Source organism: Rattus norvegicus, chromosome 13 (genome assembly GCF_036323735.1).
Source record: "Rattus norvegicus strain BN/NHsdMcwi chromosome 13, GRCr8, whole genome shotgun sequence".
Lineage (NCBI taxonomy): Eukaryota > Metazoa > Chordata > Mammalia > Rodentia > Muridae > Rattus > Rattus norvegicus.
Genome location: NC_086031.1, coordinates 101,158,236 through 101,184,452, shown reverse-complemented (window position 1 = coordinate 101,184,452; position 26,217 = coordinate 101,158,236). Strand labels below are relative to the sequence as shown.

The window sequence follows — 26,217 nt, the reverse complement described above, 5'->3', positions numbered from 1 at the left end:
CTAAGAAAGGGCCCCTTGCTGTCTCCAGCTTGTGTTCTTCTGTCTTCTTTCTCATGGATGCTTAAAAGTGTTCTGTTCTTTAACAGTTCTGTTCTTTTATTTGTTGAGTTCCAATGAGGATTTAGCAGGGCCAGCAGGACAAGTTGCCAGGTTGCACAGAGAGCCTACTGCAGGGACAGTGCGGTAGGAGTGTGAGAGTTAGTCTTCTGCGTATAACCACTAATACGTACACTAATCACAAAGATCAAAATGAAATAAAACGCTGCCAGATGCAGCAGGACACTTCCCTTGCTCACCATGTGCACGGCCTGTGTCCTAGTCAGACTCCGTGCTAAATGATGGTCCACATGCAGTCGCTTGTTGCTCATAGCAGCTCTGTGTGGAAGTCAGGACTCATGGAGGTCATGCGACTAGGTAAGGAAGTCAGGAGCAAAGCAGAGCTGAGGTGGGAGCAGAGGTGGTCTTTGATTCACACCTGATCAGATATGCCTTCACAGGGGGGTGTGCCATGAGCTTTGATTTCAGAAACCTGATGTCAGTAAGAACTGCCTGTGTTGCATAGTATTTCTTTTGCTTTTTGTATTTTTGAGATTTAAACAATTTTAAAATGCCATTTTGTTTATATTATGAAATTTGAAAAACCTGTCACCTTCAAATTGTTGATTGGATAGTCAGCATCATTATATATTTAAAACTCACAAAATTCCCATTAGGAACCTTTGAATGTCTTCATCACTAGACAAATAGGAAAGGAGGGGTCCCAGAAGCCAGTGCTTGTAACAGCGGCCAGGGTTGAAGTGAGTGCAGGTGCTCTGCTTCTAAACCCTTGCCTTCTAAACTCTTTGACTCGGTTGTTTCTGGAAGTCTAACCGTGAATGTTTCCTGTTTCAGGTTTTTGCCATTTTCTTCCTACCATAAAAAGGAGACGTACATCCCAATGATACACACGTTGAGCACGTATGATTCTCCCTCTTATGGACAGAAGTACTTTCGCTGTCAAGACCCGAAGAAGTGGATCTCTGACAAGGTGGGTCCATGATGCAGTAGAAAGGAGGCTCCTTTAAATGGCTAAGGCAGACAGTGATGACAGGACTAGGACATGGCACCACTTGTAAATGGCTGAAGATGGATACAGACTCTAGCAGATGCAATTGTTCTCATTATAGCTGTGACCATCAGTTATAAACTTACTTGAAACTCTTTTTGTAAGGATAATGCAGTTGTGTCCATGAGAGATTTGCATTAGTTCTTTGCATTACTCTGCTCTGAACGTATGTTTTATGGTGACAAATCCTATAATCATGACCTGGATCACTGACTTTGTCAGATGATGGGCTGGAGTTTAAAGGGGAAGTCCTAGTGTGGAATGGAAGGTGGACCATGGAGGCCAGATGTCTCGCTCTCAGTCTCTGTGCATGTGTACTATGTGTGCACAGAAGGACATAGGCTATAACTGTGGGCTGTATACACCTGGCACGTATGTGTATGCACTGTGCACATTTGTAATGTGTGCAGAGCATGTAGGTTTTAGAGGCATCTATAAGGGGTATCTGTTCTTACTGCCATAATGACCCTAGAAAATCAAGTGAACAAAATTAACAAAGTTAGAAGTGTCACGCTAGTTAATTTCAAAAGATATTGCATTGCTATAGTAGTCAAAACAGCACACATGGTCTGGGCACTCAAACACGAACACTGACTGATGGCATGGGAGAGAAGGTAAGAACCTATGCCCACATGTGTATGCCGAATGGATCCTCAAGAGCGGGGCCAAATGCATGGCCCATGAACCATGACTCAGCAGACAGTGCTGGGAAGATGGGCATTCTGATGCCGGAAAGGGAAACGGGGTATTCACTTCTCACCATGTTAGTCATCAACTCAACGCACATTCAAGATTTCAAGAAACCTTTGATGATGGGCTCAGCCGTGCTCTCTGGATATGCCCTTGGAAGCAGCACTAGCAGAGGCAATGACACCATGTCAGGCTAACTGACTTAGACATAAGAACCTCTAATTGGCAGAGCAAGAGACACAGGAACCACTAACCAGCAGAGAGGGCAACGCCACTAGCCAGCAGAGTGAGAGATATCCAGTGGGATGGGGAAGATACTCGGAGCCACACATTGTAATAAGGGCCAACATCCAAAATGTGTGAGCAGCTCTGTGGACAGATATATAGCATCACTAAAATTACACTGAAAATGCAAATCAAAACCACAGTGTGTCATCTCATGCCTGATAGAATAACAATTACCAAAACCCAGAAGGAAAATGGCCAAGTTGTGAGCAAATGAAACCCTGTGCTGTTTGTGAGAGTGTGGGCTACAATAGCCTTTGTGTTACAATTTGACCGAATAGTCAGACTTCTGAGCCTAACTCCAAAAGGAGTGGAATTAGTAGTCGTGTGTTAAAGAGGTAAGTGACACCAGGGTCACTGCAGCAACATTCACAATATCCAGGACAGCTACACAGACAAGTGCATAAGGAAATGAAGTGCACACACTGGAATATTATTACGCCATAAAAAGCAAAAAATCCTGTCATTCATGACATGGATGACCCTGAAGACTGCATGCCCAATGACAAAGGCCAGGTACAAAAGGATAGATTCTACCTACTGCATGTGAGTTAGAGTCACCCTCGGAGGAGAGAGCACAGTGGTGAGACCCCAGGGCTTGGAGATGGAGCTGGGCTAAAGTCCCACTGCAGAGCCTCTGCTCTGGCTCTCTGCGAGGGCTGGCGTGGGCCCTTGGACATTGGGAACAGCCATCCTAGCCTCCTGGCACTGTAGGAAGGCTCTCTGTCCTGTCTGTGGGAGCAGCAGCAGCCAGGGTGGTTCCTGAGTTGCCTTGTGGGATCATTCTCCCATTCTCTTGAAGAGCAGTTGCCCAGTCCTGCAAAGCACGGGGAGCCCACAGCCTGCGTCCACTCTGCCTTCTTCCCACTCAGTTCAGGGTCAGTGCCTTTGCTGCTCTAACCCAGCTCTAGTCCAGTCTGTGTTAAAGGCTGACCATCCTCCTTAGCATCTTTCAGAAAACTGCTGTTTCTGCTATGTCGTGTCTCCCTGTAAGACATGTTTCCTCACTTCTTTCCTTCTGAATCTATAATATGAATATGGGATTTTGAGAGAGAGAGAGAGAGAGAGAGAGAGAGAGAGAGAGAGAGAGAGAGAGAGAGAGAGAGATTTGAACATGTCATGGCACAAGGTGCCTGTTTAACGTTTTGATTTCTTATTATCATTAGCATGGGGGGTTACGTGAGGGTGTTCACATGCATGGTACGCACGTGGGTGTCCAAGGATGGTTTCAGGACACTCTTCTCTCTCTAGTCTGAGTTCCAGGGATGAAAATCAGATTGCAGGCATGATGAGCCTCCCACCTATCCATGAGATCCCTTCTCAACTGTCACTATTAGGCCATTCTGTTTAAAGGTTCTCCAATGCTAGAAATTCCAAGTCTAAGGTCTCTACTGTAAGTCATTTGTCCTCAGGACTGATTGTCAGGCTGAGGTGTGGTTTATTGTGTCATTTTACAAAATCCCACAATAAGCCATTTTCTTGTCATTTTCCACCAATATGCGACCTTCTGAATACAAACTAGATAGGAGCTCTCACTCTTTCGTTTCCTGTGGTGTTTGTAGATGTGATGTGTATTGCATTTTCTAGTCAGTGTAACTTTTCACAATAGTGCCTTTGCACCATTTAGTTGAATCCAGCCAGCAACTCTTCCTTGAAAGTCTAAGTAACTTTAACACATTTATCTCCATCACAGTAGGAAAGATCCTTGTGTGCAGCGTTCGTTTCCTGAAGTAAAGCCATTCCTTCCCTTTAGAGCTTTGCAGCCCACTCGCTTACCGGAGTCCAAAACTTCAAGCACTTGTGTGTCTGTCTCAGTTAAGCAACTTCATAAAGCAGAAAAATATTTGAATACTCACTAGAAGGGGGAATAACTTATTTTATTATAACTTATTTTAGAAATCTCACTAGAGATGATCTTTAATTCATGAGAATTAAGAGAAAAAAGAGTAGAGATTCAGTAAACCTTAATAAAGCACTGCCTTCCCCGCATTGTGTAGACTGTAAGAAAGTGCAAGTGGGCATCGCCTCCCTTCCTCCCTGCTTAGCTTCCTCCCTTCCTCTCTCCCTTATTCCTTCCTATGTCCCTTTGTTACTCGTCAAATGATGTACTAGCTGTATTCTTCTAAGAGGTCAAACAATCTATATATTCTGAATTAGCTGTCTCATGAATATTGTGAATTGTTAAATCTTGGAGTTATTTTAAATATTTGTTTTGACTTGATATTAAATAACTTGGGTAAGAATAAGCTTTTAGAAATGGGCTTGTTTGCCATTCTACCAAGTTTTAAGCAGTATATATGTCTGATTAGCCTGGAACTCACCGTGTAGATGAGTCTGATCTCAAACTTGCATTGATCCCCTGCATCTGCTTCCTGAGTGCAGGAATTCCATGTGTATGACAATACACACAGCTGTTAATTTATATTTAGAAATTGTGACTTCTTAATCCTGAGAACTAGAGACCATAGCTTATTGTGAGAGGATTAAAGATAATCTTGGCAGATGAGTTGTTAGGTTCAAAATGCAGAAGAACAAAAGGCCAAGTATTGAAATAGTCACCTGTAGGGAGCTTGGCGTATTTATATGCATTCCAGTGTACATTGAGGGCTCCTAGCATGTGAGAGCCTGGTTGCAGCACTGCACAAGCAAAGAAAAGCAGCTTTAGTAATGTAGCAGGTTGATTGTAGTTAAGTACCCACCTCGCCATCATGAGGTCTCCATGGAGAACTGACTTCCTCTACTGCCTTCTTTAAACAGAGAAGCTACAGGTCTCAAGGGACTTGCTAGCTAGCTGGGTTAAAGGACATCAGTTGCAAAAATATCAAGTATGCATTTAGTACTTTTTCTATTCATATAAATTCATTTCATATTCATCTCATATAAATTCATTTCATATTCATACAAACAATATAATTCCTTCTTTTACTTTCTCAGTTCTCCATTAGCTTTATACGAAAACTCACAAACTCAGTGAATGAGAGAACCCAATACTATTTTTTCCTAAAGCCCTGGAGCCAGTAGTGAAGTGTTTTTCCTTTTGCATGTGTTTTTGTATGTGGCACGCTTGCATATATGGAAACAATTTTACATGTGTGTCTTTGTATGTGGCACGCTTGCATACATGGAAACAATTTTACATGTGTGTCTTTGTATGTGGCACGCTTGCATACATGGAAACAATTTTACATGTGTGTCTTTGTATGTGGCACGCTTGCATACATGGAAACAATTTTACATGTGTGTCTCTGTATGTGGCACGCTTGCATACATGGGAACAATTTTACATGTGTGTTTGATTCCAAAGCTGCCTCCCTTCCTTTGCCGTCTGCCCTGTCTTCCGAGCTGCATCACTGAACCTGGGGCTTGTTGATTCTGGCCAGTGTGACAAACCGGCTTTTCCTCGGCACAGGACGACAGGTGGTTGCCATGTCTGCCAGGTCAGACTCCTGTCCTCACACTGAGTCAGCAAGTGCTTTATCCACTGAGCCATTCCCTCAACCATATACTGCATTGTTTAAAATGTGAAAATAATGAAATAATTTATAATTCACGCAAATTACCCATGCTTCTTCAAAATACTTGTGAACTGCACCAAAGTAAGCTACTCAGTTTTAACTCGGTGTTTTAAGTGGTCAGACTTTGGAGCTGAGGTAAATACTTGAGTATGACAATTCTCTGGAGTGCTGACCTCAGAATGGGTGTGAACTAAGGAGCTTCCGGTCAGTTGGAGTTAATGTCATCTGTTTGGGTAGCTCTGTGTCTGACAATCGACAGTTCCACACACTCAAAACATCTCGTTTGCCAAAATATTCATGTTCATATTATTGAAATTGAAGTGACCATCTCTGTCGTTGATCTGAATTGGAAGAAGCTTCTGTGTGCCAAGGTTTGTATTGCTAGCTCCCTCCTCGTCTGCCTGATTACAACTGAATTATGGCAGCAGACCTCCCTCCGCTTCATCTGCGCATGCACTTGGGCCCCAGTCCTGACTGTATACATTACAGAGCACAGAAATACCCTGCACTCCAAAGAATTCATTTAGGGAACTAAGCATATTGCAGAGAACATAAAGCTGACCTTCCCCGAGCACGCTTTGGGATGCGGTAGGATAGGGAACACATCACGGACTTAATGTGCCACATCGCCTGCTGTAGGGACTTGGGTGGGACTGAGAGTGCTTGCCCACTGCACCCAGAGAGAGAATCTGCTGTCACCAGCATCCTGATGATAATGAACATTCAGCTTAACGACCGTGATTATGATGATCATAATTGATGTGCGAGTGCTGTGTGTGGGTCGTCACAGTCAGCCATGAGTGTCGAGTGCGCCTCGGCGGGGATGGCTGTGCTTGCACGCACTGATTGGGGTAAAAGATGCCTTTCTACAGCCAGCTTTGTAGAATTTCAGGATCTTTCTGTGCATGCCGATCGATGATTAAGCACTCGCTGAACAACAGCCCTTCACAGTTGTTTGTTTGGTGTGGTTTCGTGTCATTAGGAAATGGAAACAGTGAAATAATTAGGCGTAATTGAAGGAAATGTCTTGCTCATTAGCTGACCTTAAATAACCATATATATATATATATATATACATATGTATGTATATACACACACACATTATATGTATACACACACACACACACACACACACATCCCTCCTCTCTCCCCTCTCTGTCCCCTCCCCCTTTCCTCTCCATAAACCAAGTTCAGAGGTTGGGCCGTGACCACCCTTGTGAAGTCTCCCCAAGCCTGAGTAAGTTTCAGGACAACTCTATGGCGATTTTTTATAAACCCGGGGAGTAGAGATTTGTCTCACTCTGCTATGCACTTAAGAAAATGGAAGCGTAGAGCCAAGTTTTCGTTGTGTCAATAGTCAAGCACAGTACAGTGTCTGTGCACCACACAGGCTCGCTCTGCATCTCAATCACTGCCTCTGTTAGATCAGTTTGTGCTACTCTATGAAATTTCAGAGTTTATGATTTGACTTCTTAGGTGTAAGGAAAAATATCACGTGCAGTGATAGCTCCAGGATTTCTGAAAACCTTAGTTCCCCGTGGACTGGTTTGCGGTCTCTAGCCGACGAGTTCATTTCGCAAGCCGGCCCAGTGGGCTTGGTCTAAACAGTGAACGACCTGCTGGAGTGCAATTTTGCAAAGAAGCATGGTCAGCCAATAGAAAAGACACTTCGCACCTGTAACCCATTGTCCCAAATGGAGCAATGCCCGCATCCTGTTATCAGTAACTACAGGGTTCTGGAGAGATGGGGTTAGGGTTAGCTCCTGAGACCTGTGGAATTTACATCACCCACCAGAAACATGCACCGAGCTGCTCTGCCCCATGGTGGGCAGAGGGCAGAGTCTGCTGGCACTTTGAAGTTTTGTAGCTTTTACCCACAAAATTTTCTATCTGAGGCTTCAGTCTGGTGTGATCAGTGAGCTCTGAAAAATTCCCTTTGGAGTTTTAAAGCCTCCAAACCATTGATGTGTTCAGTCTTTCCTGCATTTTCGTTAAACCAAAATAACAAGAGTTAAATTCATCATCTTATAAGGATCACGGAGTACCTACCTCTGCCTTGCTCTGCAACCGAATGCCCAACCTTGAATCGTCTACGTTTTAAAGGCCATTTGCTCTTGTGGGGGGTGAGGGGCGAACGGCCCTATGCCTATGGCTGTCCTCTAAGTGTGGGCACTGCTTTACTTTCTGTGAGATCCTGGTTATTTAACTTGTTGAAGGATCAGGTTTTCACAAGACTATAAAACAGCATGAAGATTCTTCCAAACAAAACCTAAACAGAACAAACCCCCTAAAGCAGAGCTAGCATAGATGTCTGTATCACCACTATTGGAGTAAGCTAGATCAGCTCACCACAGAAATGCTTGCAGCCTGTGTTTGTCTCACAGCAGAGAGGCTGTGGAGCCAGCCTATGTGCCTACCAATAGATGGACAAGTAAAGACAAACATACACACACACACACACACACACACACACACACACACACACACACCCCTCCTGTATGGACTATTTATTCAGTAGACAGCACTGCATTCTTGTAGTCCTACTGTAGTCCAGCCTGTGTGCACATGACCTAGCAGGCAGTCACCCAGGAAGTTGAGGGTCTTCCTGATGGATTCTGATTGACAGCATTACTAAGAGATGGATGGCAGTTTACTAATTTAATTTATTTTCCTAGCAACACTGTGGTCCTTTTTAATAAAGAGATTTAGGAATTTTATTATTTCTAAATATTTTTCTTTAATAATATTTTTCTCCCTGTAGTATTTTATTTATTATGTCAGGGATTTTGGTTATATTTAATGTTAGTTTTTCTTTGCTCATCTTCCATCTCTCTTAGAGATTTATTTTTATTTCTCTCTCTCTCTCTCTCTCTCTCTCTCTCTCTCTCTCTCTCTCTGTGTGTGTGTGTGTGTGTGTGTGTGTGTGTGTGTGTGTGTGTGTAGTCACAGTCTACATGAGCAGAGAGGGAAGACACCTAGATTAGTCAGAAGAGAGAGTCAGATTCCCTGGAGCCAGAATTATGGATGTTTATGAACTGCCAACATGAGTCCTAGAAGCTGACACCTAGGTGCCCTTAGGAGGTGAGCCATCACTCCACCCTTGAGAGGTGAGCCATCACTCCACCCTTGAGAGGTGAGCCATCACTCCACCCTTAGGAGGTGAGCCATCACTCCACCCTTAGGAGGTGAGCCATCACTCCACCCTTGAGAGGTGAGCCATCACTCTACCCTTGAGAGGTGAGCCATCACTCCACCCTTGAGAGGTGAGCCATCACTCTACCCTTAGGAGGTGAGCCATCACCCCATCCTTAGGAGGTGAGCCATCACCCCACCCTTAGGAGGTGAGCCATCACTCCACCCTTAGGAGGTGAGCCATCACTCCACCCTTAGGAGGTGAGCCATCACTCCACCCTTAGGAGGTGAGCCATCACTCCACCCTTAGGAGGTGAGCCATCACTCCATCCTTAGGAGGTGAGCCATCACTCCACCCTTAGGAGGTGAGCCATCACTCCACCCTTAGCAGGTGAGCCATCACCCCACCCTTAGGAGGTGAGCCATCACCCCACCCTTAGGAGGTGAGCCATCACTCCACCCTTAGGAGGTGAGCCATCACTCCACCCTTAGGAGGTGAGCCATCACCCCACCCTTAGGAGGTGAGCCATCACTCCAGCCCTCGGCTTCCATCTCAACCATTTTCGCTTTTCCTCTCTGACTCTTTCTATTTATGTCTTTATCTTATCTTCCCTTTTTAGTTGTTTTTCTGCCTTCTTTCAATGAGACCTATTAAATTGTCACTGAAATAAATTTAATTTTGGCCACATATATTGTACCTTTTATATCTGACTATGGACCTATCTTTGTCCTCAATTTCTTTTCTGGATAAAAATAAAAACACATCTTTCTGTGTTTTGTTTTTAGTTCATTTCTAGCCTTTGTCTCTAAGAATGTGATCTTTAAGTATCGTGTGCTAAAATAGCTACTAATTGTTAATTGACAAGATTTGATTTATTTGGGAATGCTGTTGTTTCCTGATGTTTTCAGTATAATGTGAGCTTTAATAAGATTGCTAGTTTTGGTGTTCTTGTATATTCTCTGGGCAATTCTCTCTCATAGGATGAGTCTTCGTGATTTTGTCAGCATAGCAGGCTGACTGCCCATGAGGTGATGCTGTCAAGAAGGAAGAGTGGCTATCTATGACTTCTCTTCTCAAAACCCTACCCCCACTTTTGTTGCTTCTTTAGTTGATGTCCAAAGGGTGATCTATTTCTGTCCCTTCCTGTTTGACTTGAGCAGCACACACTGGACTGTGCTTACTGTATTCACATTCTGTCTGCTCTCCCTCTGGAGAGGACTGGTCTGCATCCTCCGTGGCACTCCCCTCTTACGTAGCATTTTGTAAGCGGTCTTTCCCCTGCTTTGCACACACCATGCGCTGCATCATTGGGGAATTTATTGACTCTATTAGAACATTTTATTTCGTTAGTTGTGTGTGAGAGAATGTGTTGTGTCTGTTTTCCCTTCTGCTCCTTGTGATTATCTGAATGGAGGGGTTGATACACAGAGACGCTTGGATTTAGCTTCTATTAGGATTGGGATTTTACCCCCTTAGGGCCAGCTAAAGATCCTTGAAAATCCTGTTAATGGCAAGTTTCTTCAGTGACTCAACAAATCTTTATTGAGCATCTTGTATGGATCAGACTCAGGCTAGGTGTCAAGGATATAACCTTGAGCAAAAGCAAACAGGGCCTCTGCTCCCACTGAGCAGATAGTTTACCAGGAATAATGGACATTAATCATTGCTCCAAATACTGTAATGGGAAAGCCATAGATCTGCAGGACTGCACTGCAAGGAAGCAGGGTTGGCAAGAGAAAGTGGGGGTGTGCCCAAGGGAATGGTGCTGAGGCTAAAATATGAAGGAGAGTTAGCAAAGCAAGATTTCTCTCTCTCTCCTCCTTCCTCCATACCTTCCCCATCTGTCTGTCTGTCTGTCTCTGTCTCTCCGTATGTGTTTACTGTGTTGTATGTTTAGTGCGTATGCCTGTCTGTGTGTGTATGAGTGTGTTTAGCTTGTGATCAGATAAGAGAGTAGAATGTCCCTAAAGAGCTCTGGGATTACAGAGAACATGAACTTTCAGGTCTCAGGGAACACATACCTTTACATTTCAAGGAACTGAAAGGAAGCCCTTAGGGCTGGAGATGAGCATGTAAATGTGTGTATATTAGGTGCTAGAGAGATGGTTCATTGATAAAGTGCTTACCATGTAAACAGGAGGACCTGATTTTCCTAGCACTCACAAAAAACATGGTACAGTGGTATGTACCCATAGTCCTATTGTCAGGGAGGCAGAGGCTAGAGGAACTTTGTGGCTTGGTTAATAGTCAATCTAGCCCAATTGGGAAACCCTGGTTCAATAACAGACCCCACTGTGTGTGTGTGTGTGTGTGTGTGTGTGTGTGTGTCTGTGTGTGTGTGTCTGTGAGGGGGAGGGGGGAGGAAGAGAGAGCAACACACACACTGAATATACTGGATTCAGGAGCTTTGTTGCTAAACCTATAGTTGAACTCTAGTATAAATTAAAGACTTTGGTTTTTATACTGGGAGTTTTGCAAGGCTTTCAAGCAATATGGAAAAGATAAGATTTATATTTTCAAAGGTGTTGATAATTACTTTTATAGAGGTCAAAATAAAAAAGGAAGGGACCAATTAGAAACTGTTTGTGGTGGTGCATGCCTTTAATCGCAGCACTCAGGAGACAGAAGCAGGCAGATCTCTGTGGGTTTAAGGCTAGTTTGAGATCCAGGAAAGCCAGGGCTACACAGAGAAGCGCTGTCTTGGAGGAGGAGGAGGAGGAGGAGGAGGAGGAGGAGGAGGAGGAGGAGGAGGAGGAAAGGAGAGAAGAGAGGGAGAGAGAGAGGGAGAGAGAGGGAGGGAGGGAGGGAGGGAGGGAGGAGAGAGAGAGAGAGAGAGAGAGAGAGAGAGAGAGAGAGAGAGAAGTCTAGGTATGATGGGAATTAATTCAGGTATACTAAGAGTAAGGTGATTATTATGCTAAATTTTGCTAATCTTCTGTCATTTTCCACGAAAAGAAGCTGGGTTAAGGGCAATGGTAGTCACTGGGAGAAAAGGAGCAGCCCAGCTTGGGGACAAGCAGAGAGAGGAGATCATCAGTCAATGTCTGTCCTGTTTGCATCTGTGATGACTTTGACTCAACCCATTGGAGATGTCAGAGATGGCTGAACATTGAGTCCATTTCTTGTAAGGACAGTCTTAACTAGAGTTGTAAAACTGAGTAAATTACTTCATAAAACGTGATCCATCATATAAACAAACTGAAAGAACAGAACCACATGATCATTTCATTAGATGCTGAGAAAGCATTTGACAAAATTCAACACCCCTTCATGATAAAAGTCCTGGAAAGAATAGGTATTCAAGGCCCATACCTAAACATAGTAAAAGCCATATACAGCAAACCAGTTGCTAACATTAAACTAAATGGAGAGAAACTTGAAGCAATCCCACTAAAATCAGGGACTAGACAAGGCTGCCCACTCTCTCCCTACTTATTCAATATAGTTCTTGAAGTTCTAGCCAGAGCAATCAGACAACAAAAGGAGATCAAGGGGATACAGATCGGAAAAGAAGAGGTCAAAATATCACTATTTGCAGACGACATGATAGTATATTTAAGTGATCCCAAAAGTTCCACCAGAGAACTACTAAAGCTGATAAACAACTTCAGCAAAGTGGCTGGGTATAAAATTAACTCAAATAAATCAGTTGCCTTCCTCTATACAAAAGAGAAACAAGCCGAGAAAGAAATTAGGGAAACGACACCCTTCATAATAGACCCAAATAATATAAAGTACCTCGGTGTGACTTTAACCAAGCAAGTAAAAGATCTGTACAATAAGAACTTCAAGACACTGAGGAAAGAAATTGAAGAAGACCTCAGAAGATGGAAAGATCTCCCATGCTCATGGATTGGCAGGATTAATATAGTAAAAATGGCCATTTTACCAAAAGCAATCTACAGATTCAATGCAATCCCCATCAAAATACCAATCCAATTCTTCAAAGAGTTAGACAGAACAATTTGCAAATTCATCTGGAATAACAAAAAACCCAGGATAGCTAAAGCTATCCTCAACAATAAGAGGACTTCAGGGGGAATCACTATCCCTGAACTCAAGCAGTATTACAGAGCAATAGTGATAAAAACTGCATGGTATTGGTACAGAGACAGACAGATAGACCAATGGAATAGAATTGAAGACCCAGAAATGAACCCACACACCTATGGGGACTTGATTTTTGACAAAGGAGCCAAAACCATCAAATGGAAAAATATAGCATTTTCAGCAAATGGTGCTGGTTCAACTGGAGGTCAACATGTAGAAGAATGCAGATCGATCCATGCTTATCACCCTGTACAAAGCTTAAGTCCAAGTGGATCAAGGACCTCCACATCAAACCAGACACACTCAAACTAATAGAAGAAAAACTAGGGAAGCATCTGGAACACATGGGCACTGGAAAAAATTTCCTGAACAAAACACCAATGGCTTATGCTCTAAGATCAAGAATCGACAAATGGGATCTCATAAAACTGCAAAGCTTCTGTAAGGCAAAGGACACTGTGGTTAGGACAAAACGGCAACCAACAGATTGGGAAAAGATCTTTACCAATCCTATAACAGATAGAGGCCTTATATCCAAAATATACAAAGAACTCAAGAAGTTAGACCGCAGGGAAACAAATAACCCTATTAAAAAATGGGGTTCAGAGCTAAACAAAGAATTCACAGCTGAGGAATGCCGAATGGCTGAGAAACACCTAAAGAAATGTTCAACATCTTTAGTCATAAGGGAAATGCAAATCAAAACAACCCTGAGATTTCACCTCACACCAGTGAGAATGGCTAAGATCAAAAACTCAGGTGACAGCAGATGCTGGCGAGGATGTGGAGAAAGAGGAACACTCCTCCATTGTTGGTGGGATTGCAGACTGGTAAAACCATTCTGGAAATCAGTCTGGAGGTTCCTCAGAAAATTGGACATTGAACTGCCTGAGGATCCAGCCATACCTCTCTTGGGCATATACCCAAAAGATGCCTCAACATATAAAAGAGACACGTGCTCCACTATGTTCATCGCAGCCTTATTTATAATAGCCAGAAACTGGAAAGAACCCAGATGCCCTTCAACAGAGGAATGGATACAGAAAATGTGGTACATCTACACAATGGAATATTACTCAGCTATCAAAAACAACGAGTTTATGAAATTCGTAGGCAAATGGTTGGAACTGGAAAATATCATCCTGAGTGAGCTAACCCACTCACAGAAAGACATACATGGTATGCACTCATTGATAAGTGGCTATTAGCCCAAATGCTTGAATTACCCTAGATCCCTAGAACAAAGGAAACTCAAGACGGATGATCAAAATGTGAATGCTTCACTCCTTCTTTAAATGAGGAAAAAGAATACCCTTGGCTGGGAAGGGAGAGGCAAAGATTAAAACAGAGACTGAAGGAACATCCATTCAGAGCCTGCCCCACAGGTGGCCCATACATATACAGCCACCCAATTAGACAAGATGGATGAAGCAAAGAAGTGCAGACCGACAGGAGCCGGATGTAGATCGCTCCTGAGAGACACAGCCAGAATACAGCAAATACAGAGGCGAATGCCAGCAGCAAACCACTGAACTGAGAATAGGTCCCCCGTTGAAGGAATCAGAGAAAGAACTGGAAGAGCTTGAAGGGGCTCGAGACCCCAAAAGTACAACAATGTCAAGCAACCAGAGCTTCCAGGGACTAAGCCACTACCTAAAGACTATACATGGACTGACCCTGGACTCTGTCCCCATAGGTAGCAATGAATATCCTAGTAAGAGCACCAGTGGAAGGGGAAGCCCTGGGTCCTGCTAAGACTGAACCCCCAGTGAACTAGTCTATGGGGGGAGGGCGGCAATGGGGGGAGGTTTGGGAGGGGAACACCCATAAGGAAGGGGAGGGGGGAGGGTGATGTTTGTCCGGAAACCGGGAAAGGGAATAACACTTGAAATGTATATAAGAAATACTCAAGTTAATAAAAAAAAATCATAAACTAGAGTTCTGATAAAGGATAAGGAGAGAGGAAAGATAGACATTTTAAGGAATGTCAATATTTGTGCCATTTGGAGTAGAAAGCCCCTTAAAGGAGATGTGTTGACACAGGAGAAAAATCAAGCAAACGGTGGTGCTATTGAAGAAGTCCAGGAGAGAGACTGCATGAGAGGTAAGGCACGGTGTGCCATGTCACTTGATGCCAAGAAGTCACTGGATGGGTGCAGAACATGCCTGCAGATTTAGCAAAGCGCAGGTCACTAGCCTGTCAGCAGGACCTGTTAATGACTGTGGGTAGACTGAGCACTAACCCAGACAGAGTCACTCAGGGTGGTCAGAGCAAACAGAAGCCACTTCCTGTACAAAAGGGGATCCGCAGCTGTGAAGAACAGTGAGGTAAAATACCTCTCTTTTTTTTAAAGTGAAAGCATTTGGCCATGAATAAATTATGTTATGCTAGATACATATTACTTAACCAATTGTCTGTGTTTTAAAATTTTATTTACCTTTTAATTTTATCATTTTAAATTTTTATGTTGGTGATAAAGACATTACAGGTGTTGACATTAGTTTTTTATTAAATCTACTCTGAGCTATTTCCAAAGAGCTACCTCACAACAATTGGGTTATTCAATGAAACTAATCTTCCTCTTCTGTAATCTCAGCTGGACAATGTGGTCCCTTGATGCTGATTGCAGGCTCTGAAGAATGAGTGGATCCTGAAAAGAGAATGTGTGTGGGCACTCACTAAGGCGCTAGACTGTGGAGCATGCTGTGGAGCATGCTGCTGCTGTCCATCCCTGTCTCACCTCCAGCCCAACAGTCCTCTCCACACCACACACTCGGGGGCTCTCTCCACTCCTTCCTTCAGAAGGCCTCTCCTAGCCCTGTGTGGAGTACACTCCTAGAACCCCAGCACTCCTGGAGTAGAGACAAGAGGACATTTTGAAGGTTGGGGCCAGTCTCATTGATAGAGTGAGCTCTGGGATGGCCAGGCAGGGCTGCGTAACAACACTGTCTCAAAAGCGAGCACAGGAAAAGCCTTCTCAGCCCTCCTCAGACGTACCCTTTACTAGTGAGTGTAACTGCTTCTCAAACACCAAGCCTGGAATAAAAGGACATGGGTTTTCTTATGCTAATGAGAAGACCATTACATTCGGTTAATGTTTTAATTATTTTTATCAAATCTCCCTGTGATTTTGAAAGTGTATTTGCTGTTAGAAGACTGAAGGTATGCCTCTCCAAGTTTCCCTGTGGCTTTCCATAGCCATAGATGACCCTGACATGTGCTATCCTGTGTGTGAAGAACAGTGTGCCTCTGCCTTGTACTTTTCCCTACATCTTAAAGATCTATTTTTATCTTCTACATACTGGTGTTTTGTGGGTGTGTATGTATGTGTACCACATTATGTGCCTGTGCTCATAGAGGCTGCAAGACATTGGAACCCTGATACTAGAGTTAGAGGAGGTTCTGAGTTGCCTTATCGGTCCTGGAAATTGAACTTGAATTGAATTGGATGGAAGAGAGATGGGTGCCCTCTGCAGAAGCCTCAGGTGCTCTTAACTACTGAGCCTTCTGTCCAGCTCCCTCTTTCTCTAACTTTCCACTATGGTTGTGTTGCCTTCAGAAGATCACTTCTATTTGTCCTTACCTTCTGGAGAAACTCATGTGAGTTGATAAAGCCCATAAACAATATATAAGAGTATTTTTTTTGAAAATAAGTTTTTGGAAAGATGAGATTTGAAACTCTGTCAGCCTGAAGCTGAAGCCTTGTTTGCTGGTCTCTGGGAGGTTCTGACATTATATATATATATAGTTTTGCTAAATGAATTCAGAAATCATCAGTCATCTTAGCTCTGACATCTACTACACATAAATAATATCCAAAGGGTGGAGGCGATCTCATCTGCAAGTTCTAATAGACTTCCTAGTTCTGATGGCATAATTGAGGAAGTCTCAAATCTCTGTGCCCAATATATACAAGGTTTATAAAAGAAATGTTCATGTTTGTGCTTGCTGCCAACCCTAAATGGTAGGGAGATTTCTAATGGTGTAGCCAAACGGTAACGAGGGGACTGCACATGGTTAGATGTGTTTGCTCATAATGTGCATAGTCTATCTTTTATCCTAAAGTATTACTGATAAAATTCCCGAGCTCCTCCTGCTGCTCTTGTGGACATCCCTGCTGACGGTGGAGAAGCCTGGAGAGGCCTAAGTTGCTGGGATCAGGAGATTTGCAGGTCCACTTTTGAAGTGCTTTGTATTCCATGAAGTAAAGCCCTCTGCTGAGCATAGCTACCACATTGGGTGAAGCTCTGGTTTAACAGCATTTCAACCTTCAGTGGCAGCTCTGGGGTCCATACATAAAGGAAATTTCACTTTCGAAAAAGCTCTGTCTGCTAACGGGTATCAGCACACTGCCTCTGCACTGTAACTGTGGCTTCTGTTTCCGAGCAAAGACACTGTCCAGTTTCCCCCAACTTACCAATGTACTTTAGAAACAAACTCCTTCATTATTACTATGTATTCTGATCTCAAAGAGGTTGACAGTATAGTTTCTTTTGTGTTTTAAATGATATAGACAGAACTTAGTTACCTTCAGAACACATTATTGGGAAAGTATCTACTCTAGATATTCAGTTCATCTGTCTTTGCCCTATTAAACTTGTAGTATTTTCCAGAACTAAACAAATATAGACTCACACAGGAAAGGTACCACAAGGAAACAACTGGGAAAACGTCTCAAGCCAAGTTTCCGTTTAAGAGTGAAGCTCCGTTGTGTAACCATTTACTCCATGAGACTAGAGTGAGTGAGGATGGTACAAGAAGATAACCCTGGCAAGTGTTGTGTGCTGTGCTGTGCTGTGCTGTGCTGTGCTGTGCTGTGCTGTGCTGTGCTGTGCTGTGCTGTGTGTGCTGTGTGTGCTGTGCTGTGCTGTGCTGTGTGCTGTGCTGTGTGCTGTGCTGTGCTGTGTGTGCTGTGCTGTGCTGTGTGTGCTGTGCTGTGCTGTGTGTGCTGTGCTGTGCTGTGTGTGCTGTGCTGTGTGTGCTGTGTGTGCTGTGCTGTGCTGTGTGCTGTGTGTGCTGTGCTGTGCTGTGCTGTGCTGTGTGTGCTGTGCTGTGCTGTGCTGTGTGTGCTGTGCTGTGCTGTGTGTGCTGTGCTGTGCTGTGCTGTGTGTGCTGTGCTGTGTGTGCTGTGTGTGCTGTGTGTGCTGTGTGTGCTGTGCTGTGCTGTGCTGTGTGTGCTGTGCTGTGTGTGCTGTGTGTGCTGTGCTGTGCTGTGCTGTGCTGTGCTGTGCTGTGCTGTGTGTGCTGTGCTGTGCTGGGCTGTGCTGTGCTGTGTGTGCTGTGCTGTGTGTGCTGTGCTGTGCTGTGCTGTGTGTGCTGTGCTGTGTGTGCTGTGTGTGCTGTGCTGTGCTGTGCTGTGCTGTGCTGTGTGTGCTGTGCTGTGCTTTGCTGCTATTCTTAGTTGTCAACTCTGGATTGACCAACATCAGAAAGGCTGCCTATACCCGTGGGAGGGAGTTTTCCTTAATTAAGTCACTTGAAGCAGGAAGACCCACTTTTAATGCAGATCTTTTGAGGTGGGAAGAGTCACCTTTAATCTGAGCCGAGTCTCCTCATGGAGCCTGGATAAGAAGAAAGCTTTTGTTCCTCGTCATGTAGATGCTATGACCGGGCATGCTGGCATTCATGCTGCCAGTGTGTCTCTCAGAACTGAAAGTCAGCAATCTCTCTACCATTTTAGGGACATGGAAGTTGATTCCATAGAAATTGACTTTAAAAGCATTCTCAGGGATTTGTCACTGGAGTAGCAATCCCACTTTGACTCTTTTTAGAGTGTGAACTTACTGACATACTTTCTCAGGAATTAGTCATTAGATACAATTCTCTCCTCATCGTATTCTGCAGGGAAGGAGGTTTTTAAATGGATTAATGACAGCTCGGTGCCGTCCATACGGTAACTGCAGTGAAGTATATAAGAAGGAAGCGTATGTAAGTAATTCAGTCCATAAGTGAGCTGCTTTGTGACTGGAGCTCTCAGTGTAGCCCCAGGCTGGGTTTGTGCATGAGATCTTCCTGCCCCAGCCTCCTGCATCCTGGCTTTGTAGGCAGGTAGAAACCGTCAGCATGCACGGGTAGAACTCCTGACATCGTTCTGACTGCGGTTTTCTGCTTCTCCTGGGTTATTTTGAACTTTAGATTAAAGTTGAATTCTTGTCTAAGACTTAGATTCTACTTTTTAGCATCTCATAAAATAACACTTAAACGGTTCTGGTTTTGAAGCTGGCTGTCCCAAAGAACAGGCAGAAATCCACGCTTATGTGCAAAGGAAGACAATAATCCAGATGAGAAGTGGGAAGTCTATCAGTGAACAGCACAGGCGGGTGTGTTTCTACAGACTGCCAGGACTCTACTTGGCCAGTTTCTGGGCATCCCTTCCAGTTAGAGTTACTCAAAAGGACTCTCGATCATTTTGAAGAGAGGAGAAGAGCCTGTCAAGCCTATAGAAAGGTTCTCCATTGTGACACAGTAGAAATGGAGATCTGTCCATGAGTCAGTTCTTCGCAGAAGCATCCTAAAACATGCTGAAGAACGGTGTTTCCTACCCTTCTACTGGGCTATGTGGGAGGAGTGAGAGCGAGGCTTTCTGCTCTGGTCTGTGTGCCACATGGAAATGTCAACACTTGCTGTCCTGCTCAGTCACCCTAATTCTATGCAGCTTCTTTTGCTTGTACTCTAGTTATTCTCAAGATCTCCAAGTAGGTACAAACAGGTTCAGACTTTTCAAATCAAGTCATGTGAGTGTGTGACAAGAATCACCTTTGTGACATATTTTTACAGAGGACCACAGAACCCCAGAAAAAAATGTATTTTATATTGTTAATGGCAAAATCATTATAGTTCAAGGAGTTATTTTCATTACTATTTTATCATTCTGGACTTAACATTTTTTCCTCTATTTATAGCAAAAGTAAAATGAATGATTCAATTTTGAACACACTTTATATACGTAAGAGCAGTTTTGAAAAACAATCAAGGGCTGGAGAGATGGTTCAGTGGTTAAGAGCACTGGCTGCTCTTCCAGAGGTCCTGAGTTCAAATCCCTACAACCACATGGTGGCTCACAACCATCTGTAATGGGATCTGATGCCCTTTTCTGGTGTGTCTGAAGACAGTTACAGTGTACTCAAATAAATAAAAATAAATAAATGAATGAACAAATAAATAATAAAAAAGAAAAAATAATCAAATAGACAGTAGTCCCAGATTCCCACCAGAATAGACTGCAATTCTGTAATGGTTTGGTTGGAACTAGAGCATGGGAGTGGTTGAGCCCAGGGCTTGAGTCAGAAGTTGCCGATCGGCACATGATGAAAGCAGGTCCTGGCCAGTGACTGCTGCAACTGTATTGGTGGATACAGCTCTATGCTGGCTCAGTCCCAGCTGAGGAAATGCTCCTGTCTTTCCCCACTGCACCTCACTCATGCGTAAGATGATGCTGTCCTCCTGGCCTAGTGTATGCTGTGTTGTGTGTCAGCCGCGCACTGGCTCCTCCACCATCTGCCATTCTTCTTTGCCCTGTTGATGTCCTGTCTTGTGTTCACAGAAGGGTTTGGGGTCTTAAGGTCTATCTGTGTCTCTGGTGCATGTTTGTAAAGATGATGGCAAGTTTGCTCTCATTGACCATTAAGTTAAGTACGAAGGCCCACTGAACTCTAGAATTTTCTCAGCACGTAGCAAACAACTGCTCCATGAGGTTGGGAAGATTTCGCAGTCTCGCAGTCTGTGTTATCTGATCTTTAGCTGCGTAGCTAGGGAGCACTTTAAATGTGGCATCTCTAGCTGCAGAAAGCGGGGTATAAAATGCACCATAGATCCCGAAGACTTGGGTAAGCCCTGTAACTGTCGCTAAGATTTCTACTCTGTGACACATGATAATACCTTAGCTTAGATGCTTTCTGAATACAGAGCTAATTTCATCTGTTTCCTGTTGCATTTTTAAAGTGATCATTAGATAAATAAACTGAACTTTGTGACAGACGTTGTGTTCCTGGATAGTACTACAGAAGGATATGCTTACCCAATTGCTTATAGTGGAAAGGTATTAGCAGAATGTGGATACAATTTTCTCTGGAAACTTGGGCAAGCGTGTCCTGTGGTGTCAGCCTCTTTCTGCTCTCAAGCACCCTAGCGTTGCACAGCACCATAGGCCAGACACAGATCTCGACTGTGTCTGCTGCTTCTTCAGTTCATGGAACCACTTCCAGCTCATGCATTGTGGGCCAATTGAAGGAGAATTTACAAACACAGAGTGGACATTTTATCTTGGAAACATTCTTAATGAAAAAAGAACTAATACCAATCAGAGTATTAACAATGAAAGCTTTGGTGTAATTTGCATGATGCTGTCTACAGTGTGCTGTTGATCTGAGATTGGCTTTCTTCATGACCCAAGGACTAAAGAAAATGCTTCTGTTGTAAGGGAGCTAAGGGACTCGCTTCCCACCATCTACTTTAATCAGCCTACACTATGAAAAGTCAGAGTGAATATCCATAATTCCAGGGAAAGGTTATAGTTCAGTAGTTGACCAAAAAAGGCAAGCAATATTCTCATCACTTTCTCACAGAACATACCGTGCTCTTCAACCTAAACAAACCTGAGGGATGTCTACATACAGTCACAGAAATGTGTGAAGTCTGTATTTCACCACAATTTGGGTGAAATACACTAACCAAATCTCCCAACATTTGAAAAGCTGCTTAGAAATTCTAATATAAATACATATATGTGACTCCTGGACCCATAAAACTGGAAGAAAAATCAATCAAAAATACTCTGGATATCAAAAGCAACTTTGTGCTCTGATGTGAGGCTGCTTGATTGAGTAGTGCACTAGCGACCATGTCCGTCCCCTAATGCTAGGAGTAATGCACACAGGCAGAGTGACAGTCACAGCACAGCCTCCCATCAGCAATAATTAATCTCTCAGTTAACCGAGGCTCAGAGAGCACTCGTCAGTCTTCTTCAGTCAGAAGGACCCTGGTTTTGATGTTTGCATTCTGAGGAAAATTGTCCCCACCAGTTCTCACAAATTGAAACACCAGGCTAATTATGGCAGCTGATGAAGTGTGTGGAATGGCCACAGCTTGTCGTGAAACTGTTCCTTCAGCTTGGATTAGAGTTTCATCAATCACTGGTTTAAACTGATCCAGAATCGCTTCTGCCCGCTGCTTGGCATTTTAATGCTGTCTATGTAATTGGTTTTTTCCCCAAGCTTAGACCGTTTTTTGAAATATTACATTCTCAAAGCAGGACTTGCAAACTCCAGTTTCTGAAAAAAAAATTACTATTAGAGATATCCACTGATCAAGTGGTAGAGGGCTAATAAAGGCCACAGAAATAAAACCTGGTGCGACACCTCAGTCCTCTGGACAGCAATAAAGCGTTGTCATGACATACTGTTTTCAGACGTGTACGTGACGCGCTTTGGGAGAATCACGGGTAGTGGTTGGCTGACGAAATTCCACAAGGGTTTCTTCAAAACTAATGTGTAGATATTGGGTTATATTTTAGGAGAGGGCAGGTCACTAATAAGAATTGTAAGGTGTACACAATTGGCAATTGGCATCAAGACAAACATTTTGAAGACTAAGACTGAAGGTATACTTTGTGTGTGTGTGTGTATGTGTGTGTGTGTGTGCACATATATCATTATTTTGATTGACTTTTCTTTTCTGGGTATATATTAATGGCTGACAAAGCCTTGTTTGTCTTGTCTGTAACAGGGCACCAGCCGTTGGCTACCCTGGAAGGCAGCGTGCTCCCAGGAACCTATTGATCAGGACATGCCTTTGTCATACGCCACAGTGTCCAAGCCACTGTACTTGGTTTGCCATTGTTCACACTTGCATTCACCAGGAAGGAAGATCAGCTTGGGTTTTGTTTCCTTATGAGTGACTGACAGGATATTGTTAGCAAAGTTATCCTAACTTTACAGAATAATTTAGGTCATTCCCTATTATTTTTGAAGAGATTTTTATATAAATTGTTAGCTATTGCTTAAATATTTGGAAGAATCCACTAGTGACTCTACAAGCTGGTGGGGTATTCTTCCGGGTGAGTTCCTGTAGTTATTCTAATACACAAAAGATGGGCGGCTACACCATGTCTGTTATGGTGGCTTCTTCAGGGTCTGACTCAGTCTTCTGAACGTCTGAATCCTACATGTTGGGAAAATGGATGCCTCTTGCTTCCTCTTATCCTGTGAGGATGTCTATATTAATGCTTATGAATTATTAGTTGTTACTGCTGTGGGCCCACCATTTCTTTCATGGAGATTGGTCCGTATTTTCATGGAGCTCTTACTTTCAGTTTTGTTAGGCAACTTTTGTCTTTCTTGATTTTCTCTTAACTTACCTATGTCACCTTTCTTTAATATTTTCTCATGCTTATTTTTGATCCGTTGGGTTTAATTTGCTGTTGCTTTGGTTCTTGATAATAATCCTTACATATTTCAACTTTAATCCTTACATTAGGCATACAAATCCATAAGCTGCTTTCAAGAAATGAATTCAGTAGCCTATCACAGGCTTTCATCTTACTTTTAAAAGGTTCTCATTGTTATTCCTATATTGACCAATAACTTTTCAAGATTTCAAGTTACATTTATTAATTTGCTTGCAAAAGTTCTCTATACTCAGAGAATCCCCTCTGCGGTTGTTTTCCTCTCAAACTTTTATAGAAATTGCTTGTTGGCCAGGTTCCGTTCTGTCTAAGTAAATATTTCAAGTACATAAAAATTATACATATTTTGCTCTGCTGCACACAATCTTCAATATTAATCAATTTCTTGAATTTTTGAGAAGTATGTTCAAATATTCTACATCTTTAGAATTAGCTCATCATAACATTTAAAACATTACTATTATTGATATTTCTCCCTTACTTTTCAAAATGAACCATTTCTTTACTGCATGGGACATACCATGAAGGTGTGACTTAACGGGACATCACCAGGACCTTTCTGTGCTCTTGAGTCTGCTGGGCAGAATTAGCTATTATTACCAGTTTCCCCATCTGTGTCAGTGGTCAGTCAACATTCTCTTCAAAGATCATGGGGGAAAGATCTCAGGTTTTGTGGCCACCAGACAGGTTTATATGACACTAAACTGTCACTGCCACACAAAGGAACAGATCTAGGGACAAGTGGGCATGGATTCCCCATATAAAAGGTTGTTTGCGAATGCAGCTGCCTTGGGCCAGTGGCTGCAGAGTTTGCTGATCCTTGTTTTGTTTTCAGGAATCCGCTGATTTAGAGCTGGTATCATGTTTGCCTAAAATGAAAACCGTATTCATCGGCGACCTCATAAAGCTAGGCTTACGTCCCTAACAAAGTGGTAGGAAGCAGAATGTAAGTTGAGTTGAGGCTAGCCTTCACAGTGCACGACTGAGAGTTTAGGAAAGTAGTGCCCATCCTGAGCTTTAAATCCCACATGGGATTTCAGGAGGCCCAGGCACCATAAGGCTGCTGAGTGTGGCAATCTACTGGTTCTACCGGAAGCAGTTAGCAAGCATGTGGCACATGCTGGGGAGATGGTACTTGGCTTCAGAATTTCCTGTTGCATAAAGAAATCCTTTGAAGTAGTCCTGGGTTTAAAAAATGTCAAATTCTATATTAATTTGGGTACATTCAACAGTACACCTGGGAGCTAAAGGAGCAGACGCTGTGCTGCGAGTCTGTCTGGTGCCGTTCTTCTCAGGGTCTCCTAGAAGATGTCTGGAATGAGAGACTGAATAGCTACAGGGCTTGGTGGGAATGCCATCTGCGAGCAAGTGCAGTGGACAGGAGATAAAGACAGAAGATGGCTCTCACCATGTGGAGCAGTGCTCAGAGCCTGCACCTTCGTGTAAAGGAGAAGTGGACTTTCCTCTGAGCTTTTACTCTTTTTCTCGTGGGGGTTCTGACAGCTGCAGCAGAATCGAATGCCCATTTACACGTCAGACAGGAATGTGCACCTCAGTGTTTGTAAAATGTCAGGCCCCGGTCCACTTGAAGCAAACCTCAGACATTAGATTTTTGCCTTAGTGATAGAAAGGAAATCTCTGAGGGAAGACAGCTTCTTTTATTATGTATTGGGATGGGGTGCACATTTTAATTATTTCCTTTAAAGTATGACCTTGCCTTCATCACTAATTCAATTTTGAGCAGCCAATTGTTACCTCCAAAGTGAATTTTTAACATCTTTTTATTATTAGTGTGTATTAATTGTACAGAAATTGAGTTTCATTATGACATTTCACACATGTATATAAAGTACTTCCAAGGTGAATTTTAATTATTAGAATCTTAGTTTTCTCCTTTTTTTATCATCTCTGTCCTTACTTTATGAGTATCTGGTCCTTCCTTTTAACCTATTTTATCCATTTAGCCTGTCTTTTTAGTATAAAATAGAATTAAAGCGAGCAAGTTACCTCCACCCTTTAGATGTTCGCAGTGCTGTGCAGGCTGGCTCTGAGCTCCCTGCCCCTCACTCAGGCCTTGGCACGCTGCTTTCTTCCGTGGGTTTATGAACTGTTTCCTCTCATTCTGAAGAATGTTAGATACATTGTTTACCTGAAGGGAAGGCCAATGAATTTAAGCCTTTAGACTTGATTAATCAAGATGTCTTTTGAGGCTTAGGTTGGATGACACCCCCATTTCCTAGCTCTCCAGTTTTGATAATTGATGAGCAGAGCCCTGTGTGGCGTGGCCCAAGATGCCCTACAGGAAGTGCTCTGCACCCAGCTCAGGCTGCTGCTATGCTTCTGCAGCTCCTAAAGCCACTCCCTGCTCCTTCCTCTGAGCATTCCTAAAGGGAAGAGCACACACTTCAGAGATCTCCTTATGCATTTTTTCCATGTGTTTATCAGAGCTGAGTCAGGGATTGTATGGATCCAAATAGCAGATTGCCTACAACAGGCTGTTTTTCTTGCTCTCAGCTCATTATTGAGCACCCATGATGGCCAAGCACTCGTGGAATAGTGAGGTAACAAACACACACGTACAATCACATTAGCAGGCTTGAAAATATGTAGAATGCAGCTGGAGCAGCTTTCTTTTCCACAAACCCCTGAGCCTGTCCTTTCCAACTTAGGCCCAGTATGGCTCTGTCAAAGAAAGATGGTGAGAAGAAGGGCTGCTCTGCCATCAACAAGGTGGTGACAAGAGAATACACCATCAACATTCACAAGTGCATTCATGGAGGGGGCTTCAAGAAGTGTGCCTCTCAGGCGCTCATGGAAATTTGCCATGAAGGAGATGGGGCCTCCAGATGTGTGCATTGACACCAGGCTCAATAAAGCTGTCTGGGCCAAGGGAAGAAGGAAAGGTCTGTATCACATCCAAGGACGTTTGTCCAGGAAATGTGGATGAGGACTCACCAAACAAGCTCTACACAGTGGTTAGTTATGTGCCTGTGACCACACTAAAAACATCCACAGATGGTCGATGTGGATGAGAAC

At 43.3% G+C, this 26,217-nt stretch overlaps 1 protein-coding gene across 7 annotated transcripts in view; it reads left to right on the top strand.

Moving 5' to 3' along the window:
- Spata17 (spermatogenesis associated 17) overlaps window positions 1–26,217 on the top strand; it is a 178,807-nt gene that overhangs the window by 131,769 nt on the left and 20,821 nt on the right. For all 7 annotated transcript variants that reach the window (XM_006250449.5, NM_001398667.1, XM_039091499.2 and 4 more), the window contains one exon: window positions 892–1,027. In XM_006250449.5, coding sequence (XP_006250511.1) covers window positions 892–1,027 — 136 coding nt within the window. The remainder of the gene's footprint in view (window positions 1–891; window positions 1,028–26,217) is intronic.